This window comes from Nicotiana sylvestris, chromosome 12 (genome assembly GCF_000393655.2).
Source record: "Nicotiana sylvestris chromosome 12, ASM39365v2, whole genome shotgun sequence".
Classification (NCBI taxonomy): Eukaryota; Viridiplantae; Streptophyta; class Magnoliopsida; order Solanales; family Solanaceae; genus Nicotiana; species Nicotiana sylvestris.
The window spans coordinates 13,361,920-13,372,801 of NC_091068.1; the positions used below are offsets into that span (position 1 = coordinate 13,361,920).

Genomic DNA, 10,882 nt, shown 5'->3' on the forward strand with positions numbered 1-10,882 from the left:
CTTCACCGGCCAACACTCGGTCCCATACAACATAGCAGGCCTAACCACTGCCCTATAAAATTTACCTTTCAGTAACAGTGGCACTTTCTTGTCACACAGGACTCCCGTCGCTAACCTCCATTTCATCCACCCCACCCCTATACGGTGTGTGACATCCTCGTCGATCTCCCCGGACCCCTGAATAAATGACCCCAGGTACTTGAAACTACCCCTCTTAGGGATGACTTGAGAATCAAGCCTCACTTCCACTCCCGCTTCCGTCGGCTCTGCCCCAAATTTGCACTCAAGGTATTCCGTCTTCGTCCTGCTCAACCTGAAACCTTTGGACTCAAGGGTATGTCTCCAAACCTCTAACCTCTCGCTGACGCCGCGTCGTGTCTCGTCGATTAGGACTATGTCATCAGCAAATAGCATGCACCATGGCACCTCCCCCTGAATATGATGCGTTATAGCATCCATCACCAGGGCAAATAGGAAAGGGCTGAACGCAGACCCTTGGTGCAACCCCGTAATAACCGGAAAATAATCTGAATCGCCTCCTGCTGTCCTAACCCGAGTCTTAGCTCCATCATACATGTCCTTAATCGCCCTAATGTAGGCAACCAGGACCCCTTTAGCCTCTAAGCATCTCCATAAGACCTCCCTAGGAACCCTGTCGTACGCTTTCTCTAGATCGATAAACACCATGTGGAGATCCTTCTTCTTATCCCTGTATTGTTCCACCATCCTCCTAATAAGGTGGATAGCTTCTGTGGTAGATCGCCCCGGCATGAACCCGAACTGGTTGTCTGAAATAGACACCGTCCTTCGCACTCTCATTTCTACCACTCTCTCCCAGACTTTCATGGTATGACTTAGTAATTTAATACCCCTATAGTTGTTACAGATCTGGATATCGCCTTTGTTCTTATACAACGGGACCATTGTACTCCACCTCCACTCTTCGGGCATCCTATTAGTCTTGGATATAACATTAAGCAACTTAGTAAGCCATTCCAAGCCTGCTCTACCCACACACCTCCAAAGCTCAACCGGAATTTCATCTGGTCCGGTAGCTCTGCCCCTTCTCATCTTACGCATTGCCTCCATGACCTCATCGACCTCAATGTCCCGACAATCACTTAGTTCATGGGGGCTGTCTGCGTTCCTCAATTCACCTAGTACAATATCCTGATCCCCTTCCTCATTTAGAAGTTTATAAAAGTAGGTCTGCCATCTCCTCTTTATCTGGTCATCCCCCAACAAAACTTTGCCGTCCTCATCTTTTATGCACCTCACTTGGTCCAAATCCCGAGCCGTCCTCTCTCTCACCTTAGCGAGTCGGAGTAACTTCTTCTCCCCGCCTTTGTTCCCTAGTTCCTCATACAAACAAGCAAAAGCTGTCATCTTTGCCTCCGTCACTGCTATGTTTGCCTCTTTCCTAGCTACCTTATATCTCGCAATGTTCGCTCTCTTTTCCTCCTCTCCAGTGCTCCCCACTAACCGCAGGTAAGCCACCTTCTTCGCTTCCCCTTTACCTTGTACAACTGCATTCCACCACCAGTCTCCTTTGTGGCCACCGATGCGGCCTGAAGATACCCCTAACACCTATCTCGCCGCCTTCCTTATATAGTCTGCCATCGTCGACCACGTAGTGTTTGCGTCCCCACTACTTCTCCAAGCTCCCATTGCCGACAACCTTCCTTCCAACTCCTGGGCTTTAACCTTAGTCAAGGCGTCCCACCTAATCCTCGTGCCGCCTCGTACTGACCTCTGTTTCCTTCTTATCCTAATACTAACGTCCATCACCAAGAGCCTATGTTGCGTTGCAAGGGTCTCACCTGGGATAACTTTGCAATCCTCGCACAACCTTCTGTCGCCTCTCCTGAGGAGGAGATAGTCAATTTGAGTCTTTGCCACCGAACTTTGGTAAGTAACTAAATGCTCCTCTCGCTTCGAAAAACTCGAGTTTGCAATCACTAGATCGAATGCCTTGGCAAAATCCAGCAGTGAGATGTCCCCTCCATTCCGTTCCCCGAAACCAAAGCCGTCATGCACCTCAGTATACCCACCTGCAGACGACCCAATATGGCCATTGAAATCCCCTCCTATGAATAGCCTCTCGGAAGGCAGAATACTACGAACAATGTCTTCCAACCCTTCCCAAAAACGCCTTTTAATCTCCTCCCCACAACCTACTTGCGGTGCGTACGCGCTAACGACGTTTAAAGTACACTCACCCACCACTAATTTAATAGTCATTAGTCTATCATTCACACGCCTGACCTCTACCACCGACTCCCTAAGACGGCTATCTACTAGGATACCCACTCCATTCTTACCCCTCACGACTCCAGAGTACCACAACTTATACCCATCCGCGTTTCTCGCCCTCGATCCGACCCACCTAGTCTCCTGGACACACGCTATATTAATCTTCCTCTTCTGAAGGATCTTCGCCAACTCTATAGACTTACTCGTTAGCGAACCTATGTTCCATGACCCGATTCTCAACCTATAGGCTCTCTTGCTCCCTCTACCTCCCCTGCCTCCCGACCCAGCCCCTGACCCCGGGCCCACTCTTTGCCCCACACTCTGCCCCACCTGAGGACATGCCTTTAATCTATCATCCTAGACTGCCGCCACTACACCTATGACAGATCTACAAAAGACTCGCTAGTGCACAACGGACAACGAATCAAACTAGAAGGAAACAAGTGACTACTTGTACACCTATTGAATGATTTAACTATTGTGAACTAAAGTAACATCAATTTAGCTAACACCAGTAGAACGGGAGGTACCAATTCCCGAGAACCAAACCTGTGTTGATTTGCAGCCCTCGATATACTTGCAAGCTCACGCATCGCTTCCCACCGCCCTTTGCTGACGCTCGTCCAGGTTGCTCTCCTTTGCTAGTGCTCGTGCGCCCAACTTGTCTCCAACCACTTTGAGAATTTCCCTGAAAACATAGAAAATACCACGACCCAAAGACCAAAGAGGGCTATCACCGCTACCACTGGTGTAGCACCAAAAGTAACTAGCAGCCGAAATTAACTGAAGAAAAACAACAAGCAAGCTTCTGAAATATGCGAGGAGATCCGGCAACATAACAACAACAAACCGGTGATCAAATGGAATCTAAAGCATAACTACTACCATTAAATTGGAGTTGTAAGCTAGTAAAGGAAAGCTGAAAATCAGTAAGTAAAACCAAAGAAAACAGAGCAAACCAAACAAATCTCTTGCTATGTACAGAAAATTCAGCAATTTCGATTTTGGAAATTTCGAGCTTTATTGACATTTACTTCAACAGATTCAGTGAAATAAAAGTAAAAATCTATAGCTAAGAATAATGAGAGTATCGATTTGAAATTGGATTGTTCTTTGATAAAAGGGGTTCTGAGCAAAAGTGGCGATGATAGAATTGGGGCGGTAGAGCAAAAAGAGGGAATTTTATTTTTGAAGAAGTAAAATTAATAACTATAAATAAAATTTAATATACCGAAAGCGAAAAATCAAGGCAAAAAGGACAAGAACTAAAGCAAACAGAGAAGACAAAAACTTGAAACAGCGGAGCGGATCTACAAGATCTAATATACCGAAACCAAACAAGATCTAAATGGTAAATAGACACATTTATTTATTCATATATTTAAAGTTGCAGGGGTGGAGAAAGTAAGTATAGAAGTAGAAAAGAACGAGCTGACAGTGATCGGAGAGGGAATAGATGCAGTAAAGATCGGAGAGCCTCCTCAAATTAAACTCAAATTAGCTAAAACGAAAAGGAAGAAGAAGAATTCAAACCTGCTTTATACCGTAAAGCGAACTGGAAAACCCTAGTATAAAAGTAGAATATTAATCGACCATAAGTCTAGAAATATACCAATTGCAACGGGACAACTACAACTCGAACAAAAAAATTCGTTCTTATAGCCTATTTGACCCAGTTTTTTTTTTTTTTTTTGGCCAAAATCACTTTTAGCCAAAAATTGAGGTGTTTGGCAAGGATTCACTTGTAAAGAATCCTACTGTAATATTTCCTATTTTAAAATAAAATCAAAAAGGTTGCTTGGCTACAACTTAAGCTTAAATCATTGTTGTAATACTGACGATGAATTTTTTAATATTTACTCTCAATTTAGGGACTTAAGAGATCAATGTTCTGTCTAATGACAATTTGATTGATCTACTAAGAGTTATTAAAGACCATGAACTAAGGTCCCAACTAATAGATAAAATTCCTACCAATCCAGAAACAGGAACAGAAGTAGAAGAAATTCCATCTCAAAAAGGACCTTACACCATGTCTGAAATCAGAAAAATGGTGAAATTTTCAAATTAGAAAACTCTGGGGTAATTAATACAGATCCCAGCATTAAGATTATTGAGATAAATAATATTGCTAGTCCTTCAGAAGAAAATACTGCTAGTACTTTATTGGCAGTAATGGATTTTCCTGAAGATGAATTTTTAGAAAAATTACAATATTTTATCACTCAAATTTTTTTAATAAAAATAAATCTTTTAATTGACTACAATTTCAGAAAAGAGTTTGTTGCTCTATTTGATAGTGGAGTAGATTTAAATTGTGTAAGAGAAGGAGTTATACCCTCCAGATATTTTCATAAAACCACTCACCGTTTAAAAAATGCTAGGGTCATAGAGGAAGTTGTTGCACCTCGAAACACTGGTAATACTGAGATTACAGAAATAGAACAAGCCTCAGATGGCACTGTAAAAATCAGGTTCAATGAACCAATACAAACTGATAATATCAGTTTATCATCTAGGTTGACTAAATCAAATTCTTCATACATTTCTCCAATTGATTATGTGGTAGACTTTCCATCTAGAGCATCCCGTAGATAGTGATCATGCTACGTTCAGGTTATTATCTGAAAATGATCTAGCCACTTATAGGGATTCACATAGATTTATACACATAGGCTTAATACAAGTCTCCTTTAAGCCACTTACTTTAAGAGGCTTACCTGAAAGCTTTATAGCAGCTCTCAGAGATGGCAGAAATCAAAACTGGAAAAAGTCTCTTATAAGGACTGTACAAACCAGTTTGGCTTATGGCCCTGTTTACTTTAATGCTTACCCCAATTTGTAAATTTCTCTTAATGATGAGAATTCTTTAAATGCTTTAATACTTAGCATTAAATTACATGGTTATGATTATTTACCTGGTACAGAAGTTATATGTATCTGCTATAGGGTTTATTATAAACCATTGCATACTTTGAATCCTATGTGTAAAATTATGGACTTCAAAAATGAAATTATTCTCGTAGAAACCAACTTTGATAAATCCAAATAACTTTAAAATAAATACTTCAAGTTGTCAAGTCTAAAATCAACCAGATGAGGTCAGGTCAAACATCAAGTTGAATCGATATTCAACCAAACACGTGGCAACACAAAACAAAAATATACTTTATACTCATATTATAATAATATAAAAATCTCATATACATGCTTCGAGTCCTTCAAGTTCAACCTTGCATTTAATATGTATGGTAATTTCAGAAACAATGGGAAAAGGTCAAAGTTTGAGGAAATTAAGAGGCTACTGGTTAAATTTGAGCGAGTCAAAACGGGTTAATAAGAAAATGAGTTATGACCGAACATGCCAAAATGGTTTAAGGTGAAGATGGATTAAATAATGGATTATAATCAAACTCGTCCAACATGACCCAACTCCCTTTTTTTCTTTTTTCTATTTAGTTTGCTTTTTGGAAGAAAAAAAAAGTTCTTTTAGTTTAAATTCTTTCAAATTTTCATAATTTTTCATGTGACCTGGAGGTCACGGGTTCGAGTCGTGGAACAACATCTTGCGGAGATGCAGGATAAAGATACGTACAATAGATCCTAGTGGTCCGGTCCTTTCCCGGACCCTGCTCATAATGGGAGTTTAGTGCACCGAACTGTCTTTTTTAATTTTTTTTATTTATAATTTCCCGTCTTCAAATATGATTTTATACATTAGGCTTTGATGGCATTTCAACCTATTGATTATACCATTTTGACCCGTTTTATCCAATAGTTTAGTGAGTCATTTTGGGTTCAACCTGTTGAGGCAAGTTACCAAACATTTTATAACTCAAATTTTCAAAGTGAATTCAGTATTTTTGACATGATATATATATATATATATATATAATTAATGAAAAGTTATCAAATTTTATAAAAAATATTGTGTTTCGAACTCAAATTTTCAAATCGAATCCAACATTTCGACATGAAATATGAAAGCATATGTGTAAAAAATTAGCAAATTTTCAAAAAAAAAAGATTATGTTTTCAATCCATAATTTATAACATGTCCCGTAATATATACCTAAAAGTTACTCATCAAATTAAAAAACTCATCAATATATACCTGGGAAAAGGAGTCTTAAAGAATATTAATGCATCTGTTAAATTTTATTTTTAAAACTCTTGATTCCCTTTACTAATCATTGTTTAAAATTCCTATACGATGGTACGGATAGCAAGTTCATCCCCTCTATACCCTTTTTTCCTCCTTTGCCCTTTCATAATCTGTACGCTGCGTCGCTGCCAGTCCATAGAGTCAACCTAGAAGTTTTATTTTGTGTCTCATACAATTTACACTAATTGTATGAGACTCCTTTTTATCTTACAAATTTGTGGACCCTAATTTTACACTTCTGGGTTCACAAAGATCTGGATCCATAAAATTGTGAGACAAAAAAATTGTCTCATACAACTAGTATCAGTTATATGAGACACAAAATAAAATTTTCCGAGTCAACCAACTCTTCCCCTACCACTTGTCCTAAAACATAAACCCCCCCCCCCCCCCAAAAAAAAAAATCCGGGGCGGATTTATCATGTCAATTACGAATTCACGTGAATCTAATAATTTTTTATTTCAATTATATATATATAATTCTTACTTATTTTTAAATATTTAAGTGTAAATTTAATTATTATTGCTATATTAACTTGAGTTCTTACCGGAAATCCATAAATTTAAATTCTGGATCTGTCTTTCGCCCATGCTCGTCACTCCCCGATACCCCTTAGTATTGTTATGTTAACTTGAGTTCTTACAAGAAACCCATAAATTTAAATTCTGGATCTACCTACTATAAATTTATATTCTGGATTCACCTCTACCCAATTCTCCCTACCCCTCTACCCTTTACCTCTACTTCACTCGCACACTCTTTCTACATATATCCAAACTTACACGTGCCCCACACCCTCTCCTTTCCGCTCTCTTTCTATTTTGAATATATACAACAAAATAATGAGCTGTAGGGAGATTCCGTGTGTGGGATTCAAGCTGTAAATTAAAGGACCCCACCCACCATACTCCTCACCCCACCCCATCATTTTTTTTTTCTTCCATTTTATCTATATATACACACCCTTTGCACTTGTTTTTTTTCATTCATTAAACCATCAAAGTTTCAAACTAGCAACCTAGCACCAAACAACATTTGAAGTACTTGTTTTTAGTACCTTTTGTCTGTTGAAACTTAAAGGAAAAACATGGAGTTTGTTTCTATGTTTTGCTTATTTGCTATTGTTTCTTTCTCTCTTCTTCTTATCCATTCAATCTTCAAGTTCTTGGCTTTTGCTGCCAAGAAATTGCCTCTTCCTCCTGGCACTTTGGGTTGGCCTTATATTGGAGAAACTTTTCAACTTTACTCTCAAAATCCCAATGTTTTCTTTGCCTCAAAAGTCAAAAAGTTAGTAAACAAATCACTCACTTTCTTTAGTTTTCTCTTGATTTTCTTGATCTCAAGTTGCTAATGAAAAATGGCTTGTGTTTGTTTTTTTTTCTTTTTTTCTTTTTTTATAGGTATGGTTCAATATTCAAGACTCACATATTGGGTTGTAATTGTGTGATGATATCAAGTCCTGAAGCAGCTAAACAAGTTTTAGTCACAAGAGCTAACTTATTTAAGCCTACATTTCCAGCTAGTAAAGAAAGAATGTTGGGAAAACAAGCAATTTTCTTTCATCAAGGTGATTACCATGCTAAGTTGAGGAAATTAGTCCTTCGTGCTTTCACGCCCGAATCGATCAGAAACATCGTCCCAGATATCGAATCCATCGTCAAAAGTACGCTCGAATCGTTCGAAGGAAGATTGATCAACACTTATCAAGAAATGAAGACAGTATGTTCTCAAATTTCCTAGTACTAAAACTTAGCAAAAAAACAGGGGAAAACAGAGTCCCCTGTTTTTTTGCTCTGTTATTGAATAATGCTGCATTTTGGATAGTTTACTAAACTTGTTTTCTACATTTTTGGTCATTTTGCAGTATACATTCAATGTTGCATTGATTTCAATATTTGGAAAAGATGAAATCCTATACAGAGAAGATCTAAAGAGGTGTTATTACATTCTAGAAAAAGGGTATAATTCAATGCCAATCAATCTTCCTGGTACATTATTCAACAAAGCAATGAAAGCAAGGAAAGAATTAGCAAAAATTGTGGCAAAAATCATCTCAACTAGAAGGGAAATGAAGATCAATCATACCGATTTACTCGGTTCTTTTATGGGAGATAAAGAAGGACTCACTGACGAACAAATTGCAGATAATATCATTGGTGTGATTTTCGCAGCTAGAGACACTACTGCTAGTGTTCTTACATGGATCCTTAAATATCTTGGAGAAAACCCTAGTGTCCTACATGCTGTCACAGTAAGATCCATACCCTAAGAAAAATCAAGAAAATTTCTACTTTTTTTTTTCCAAGTATGGTTTCATTATAGGAAGCAGGAATATTAATTTTTTTTTAAATTTTTTTTCCAGGAAGAACAAGAGACTATAATGAGAAATAAAGAAGAGAATGGTGAAGAAAAAGTTCTAAATTGGGCAGATACTAAAAATATGCCTTTAACTACAAGAGTAATTCAAGAAACACTCAGAGTTGCTTCTATCTTATCTTTTACTTTTAGAGAAGCTGTTGAAGATGTTGAATTTGAAGGTAAATTTTGACTCTTTAGATTTGTTCAAGTCAAAACTATCATTTACCAATTTTAGATATTTTTTAAAAAAAATACTCTTTTCCTGTTATATTTGCTAATTTTTTTTTTGATAATTTCAGGATATTTAATACCTAAAGGATGGAAAGTACTACCACTCTTTAGAAACATTCACCACAGCCCAGACAATTTTCCTGAGCCAGAGAAATTTGATCCTTCAAGATTTGAGGTAAATATCAGAGAAAATTATAATTTTTAATTTTAAGTCTTTTTTCTTCTTATTTTCCCATAAAAATCCTATTATCTGAGACAAATCATTTTATGTGACAGGTGTCACCAAAGCCCAATACTTTCATGCCATTTGGCAATGGGGTCCACTCATGTCCAGGGAATGAATTAGCCAAGATGGAGATTTTGGTTCTTGTACATCATCTGACCACAAAGTACAGGTCAGTAACAGATCTTACAGAAACAAAAAAAGAAATAATTCTAACTGAATTCTCATCATTTATTTCCTAAAAATAGTATGCCAAATATATTTTCCTAAACTTTTTTTTCTTAATTTCTGACAGGTGGTCTATGATGGGCCCACAAAATGGAATTCAGTATGGGCCATTTGCTCTTCCCCAAAATGGTCTGCCCATTAAGCTATATCCCAAGAATTCATCACCATACGTCTAATAAGGAGTGAGATAAAAACTTCATTCCCAAAAAAAAAAAATTTGGAACAAGAAGAAAAAGGAGGAGAAGATAAAATGAAGATGAAGAAACCACAAATGGGGTTTCCCTCAAGGAATATGAAAATAAAAATATTAAACAAAGATAAGTTCAGGATCAGGGGCGGAGGTAGAGTTTCGATTACGCGTTGGACCGAATTCAAAAATTTTGGTCTGAACTTTATATTTATCTTAAGAAAAAGATATTCAAGGCCTCACTAATGTCGGTATTGCATGAGCTTGACCATTCCAAAGGATACGGCCAAGTTCAAGACGAACACAATCTTGATATGTTCAGGGACCTAAAATTGTAAATACAGAGTAGCTTCACAGAAAGTCAAAACACAAGAGGGTGTGATTCATTTTCCTTGAAGAAAAGGAGAAACTTAGGCCTTAGGGAGAAGGTAATTAATTAGTGTACCATAGTAAGAGTTTTTTTAAAAAAAAATTTCTTTAAATATTTATTTGGGTTAATTTTTATTGAATTCTGACATGTAAAAAAGTCCGCAAGGCAATTAATGAAAGTCTGATTAAGACAGCACATAGTTCTGTCAATTTCTCAAGATTATTGTTGTTTATTTGTTATTGCTCCGATATTCATTCAGTTGATTGATACATATTCATCCTCATCCTTTCGATGTAGCTACCGTCCCTTCTTCCTCACAAGATATAAATAATAAAAAAACATATAATAATATAAGTAAAAGAAGTGCACGCGTAGTATTTAATGGGCATTAAAATTTCGAAAAATGTGGGGAAAAAAATTCAACGTTAAAAAATGATATTTGAAATTGAAGTTATATTTGGACATGAATACAAAATAGGAGTTATTTTTGAATCTTTACGAGTGGTCTGAAATGAAAATTGTAAAAACATGCATTTTAGAGTTTTTCGAATTCCGGAAAAAGTAAAAAAAAAAATTGCCATACAGGCCCTTAGTGTATATACTTATCTTCAAAATTATAAATTTCATATTTTAAACATGCTTACTTATAAATATTCTATTGATGACTTGATACAACAAGAAGAAGAACTCAGTGAATTTTCACAGATAGCATCCGATGAGGTTAAGATGTACACAACTTTACCTCTACTTTAGAAGGGCAGAAAAGTTGTTTCCGATAAACTCTCGGCTAAATAAAAAATTTAAAAGTAACGACGACAACAGATAATAATAACAACATAAAACAAGAAGACCAAAAAGCAAGTAAA

General features: G+C 37.0%; 2 protein-coding genes across 2 annotated transcripts; one reads left to right on the top strand and one right to left on the bottom strand.

The window, feature by feature from the left end:
• Positions 1-1,587: 1,587 nt before the first annotated feature.
• On the bottom strand, positions 1,588-2,241 carry LOC138882692 (uncharacterized). Its single transcript, XM_070163305.1, has one exon. The coding sequence runs from the start codon at positions 2,239-2,241 to the stop codon at positions 1,588-1,590; it is 654 nt and encodes a 217-aa protein (XP_070019406.1).
• A 5,170-nt stretch (positions 2,242-7,411) lies between these two features.
• Positions 7,412-10,235, top strand: LOC104221448 (abscisic acid 8'-hydroxylase CYP707A2). Its single transcript, XM_009772520.2, has 7 exons — positions 7,412-7,706; positions 7,820-8,138; positions 8,284-8,670; positions 8,782-8,956; positions 9,077-9,183; positions 9,285-9,403; positions 9,527-10,235. The coding sequence occupies exons 1-7, from the start codon at positions 7,507-7,509 to the stop codon at positions 9,633-9,635; spliced, it is 1,416 nt and encodes a 471-aa protein (XP_009770822.1). The 5' UTR covers positions 7,412-7,506; the 3' UTR covers positions 9,636-10,235.
• Positions 10,236-10,882: the final 647 nt, after the last annotated feature.

Coding starts and splice junctions, on each gene's coding strand:
- LOC138882692 (XM_070163305.1), bottom strand. CDS start 2,241: ATGACTATTAAATTAGTGGTGGGTGAGTGTACTTTAAACGTCGTTAGC.
- LOC104221448 (XM_009772520.2), top strand. CDS start 7,507: ATGGAGTTTGTTTCTATGTTTTGCTTATTTGCTATTGTTTCTTTCTCT. Junction 8,671..8,781: donor GTGTCCTACATGCTGTCACA/GTAAGATCCATA, acceptor TTTTTTTTCCAG/GAAGAACAAGAGACTATAAT. Junction 9,184..9,284: donor TTGATCCTTCAAGATTTGAG/GTAAATATCAGA, acceptor TTTATGTGACAG/GTGTCACCAAAGCCCAATAC.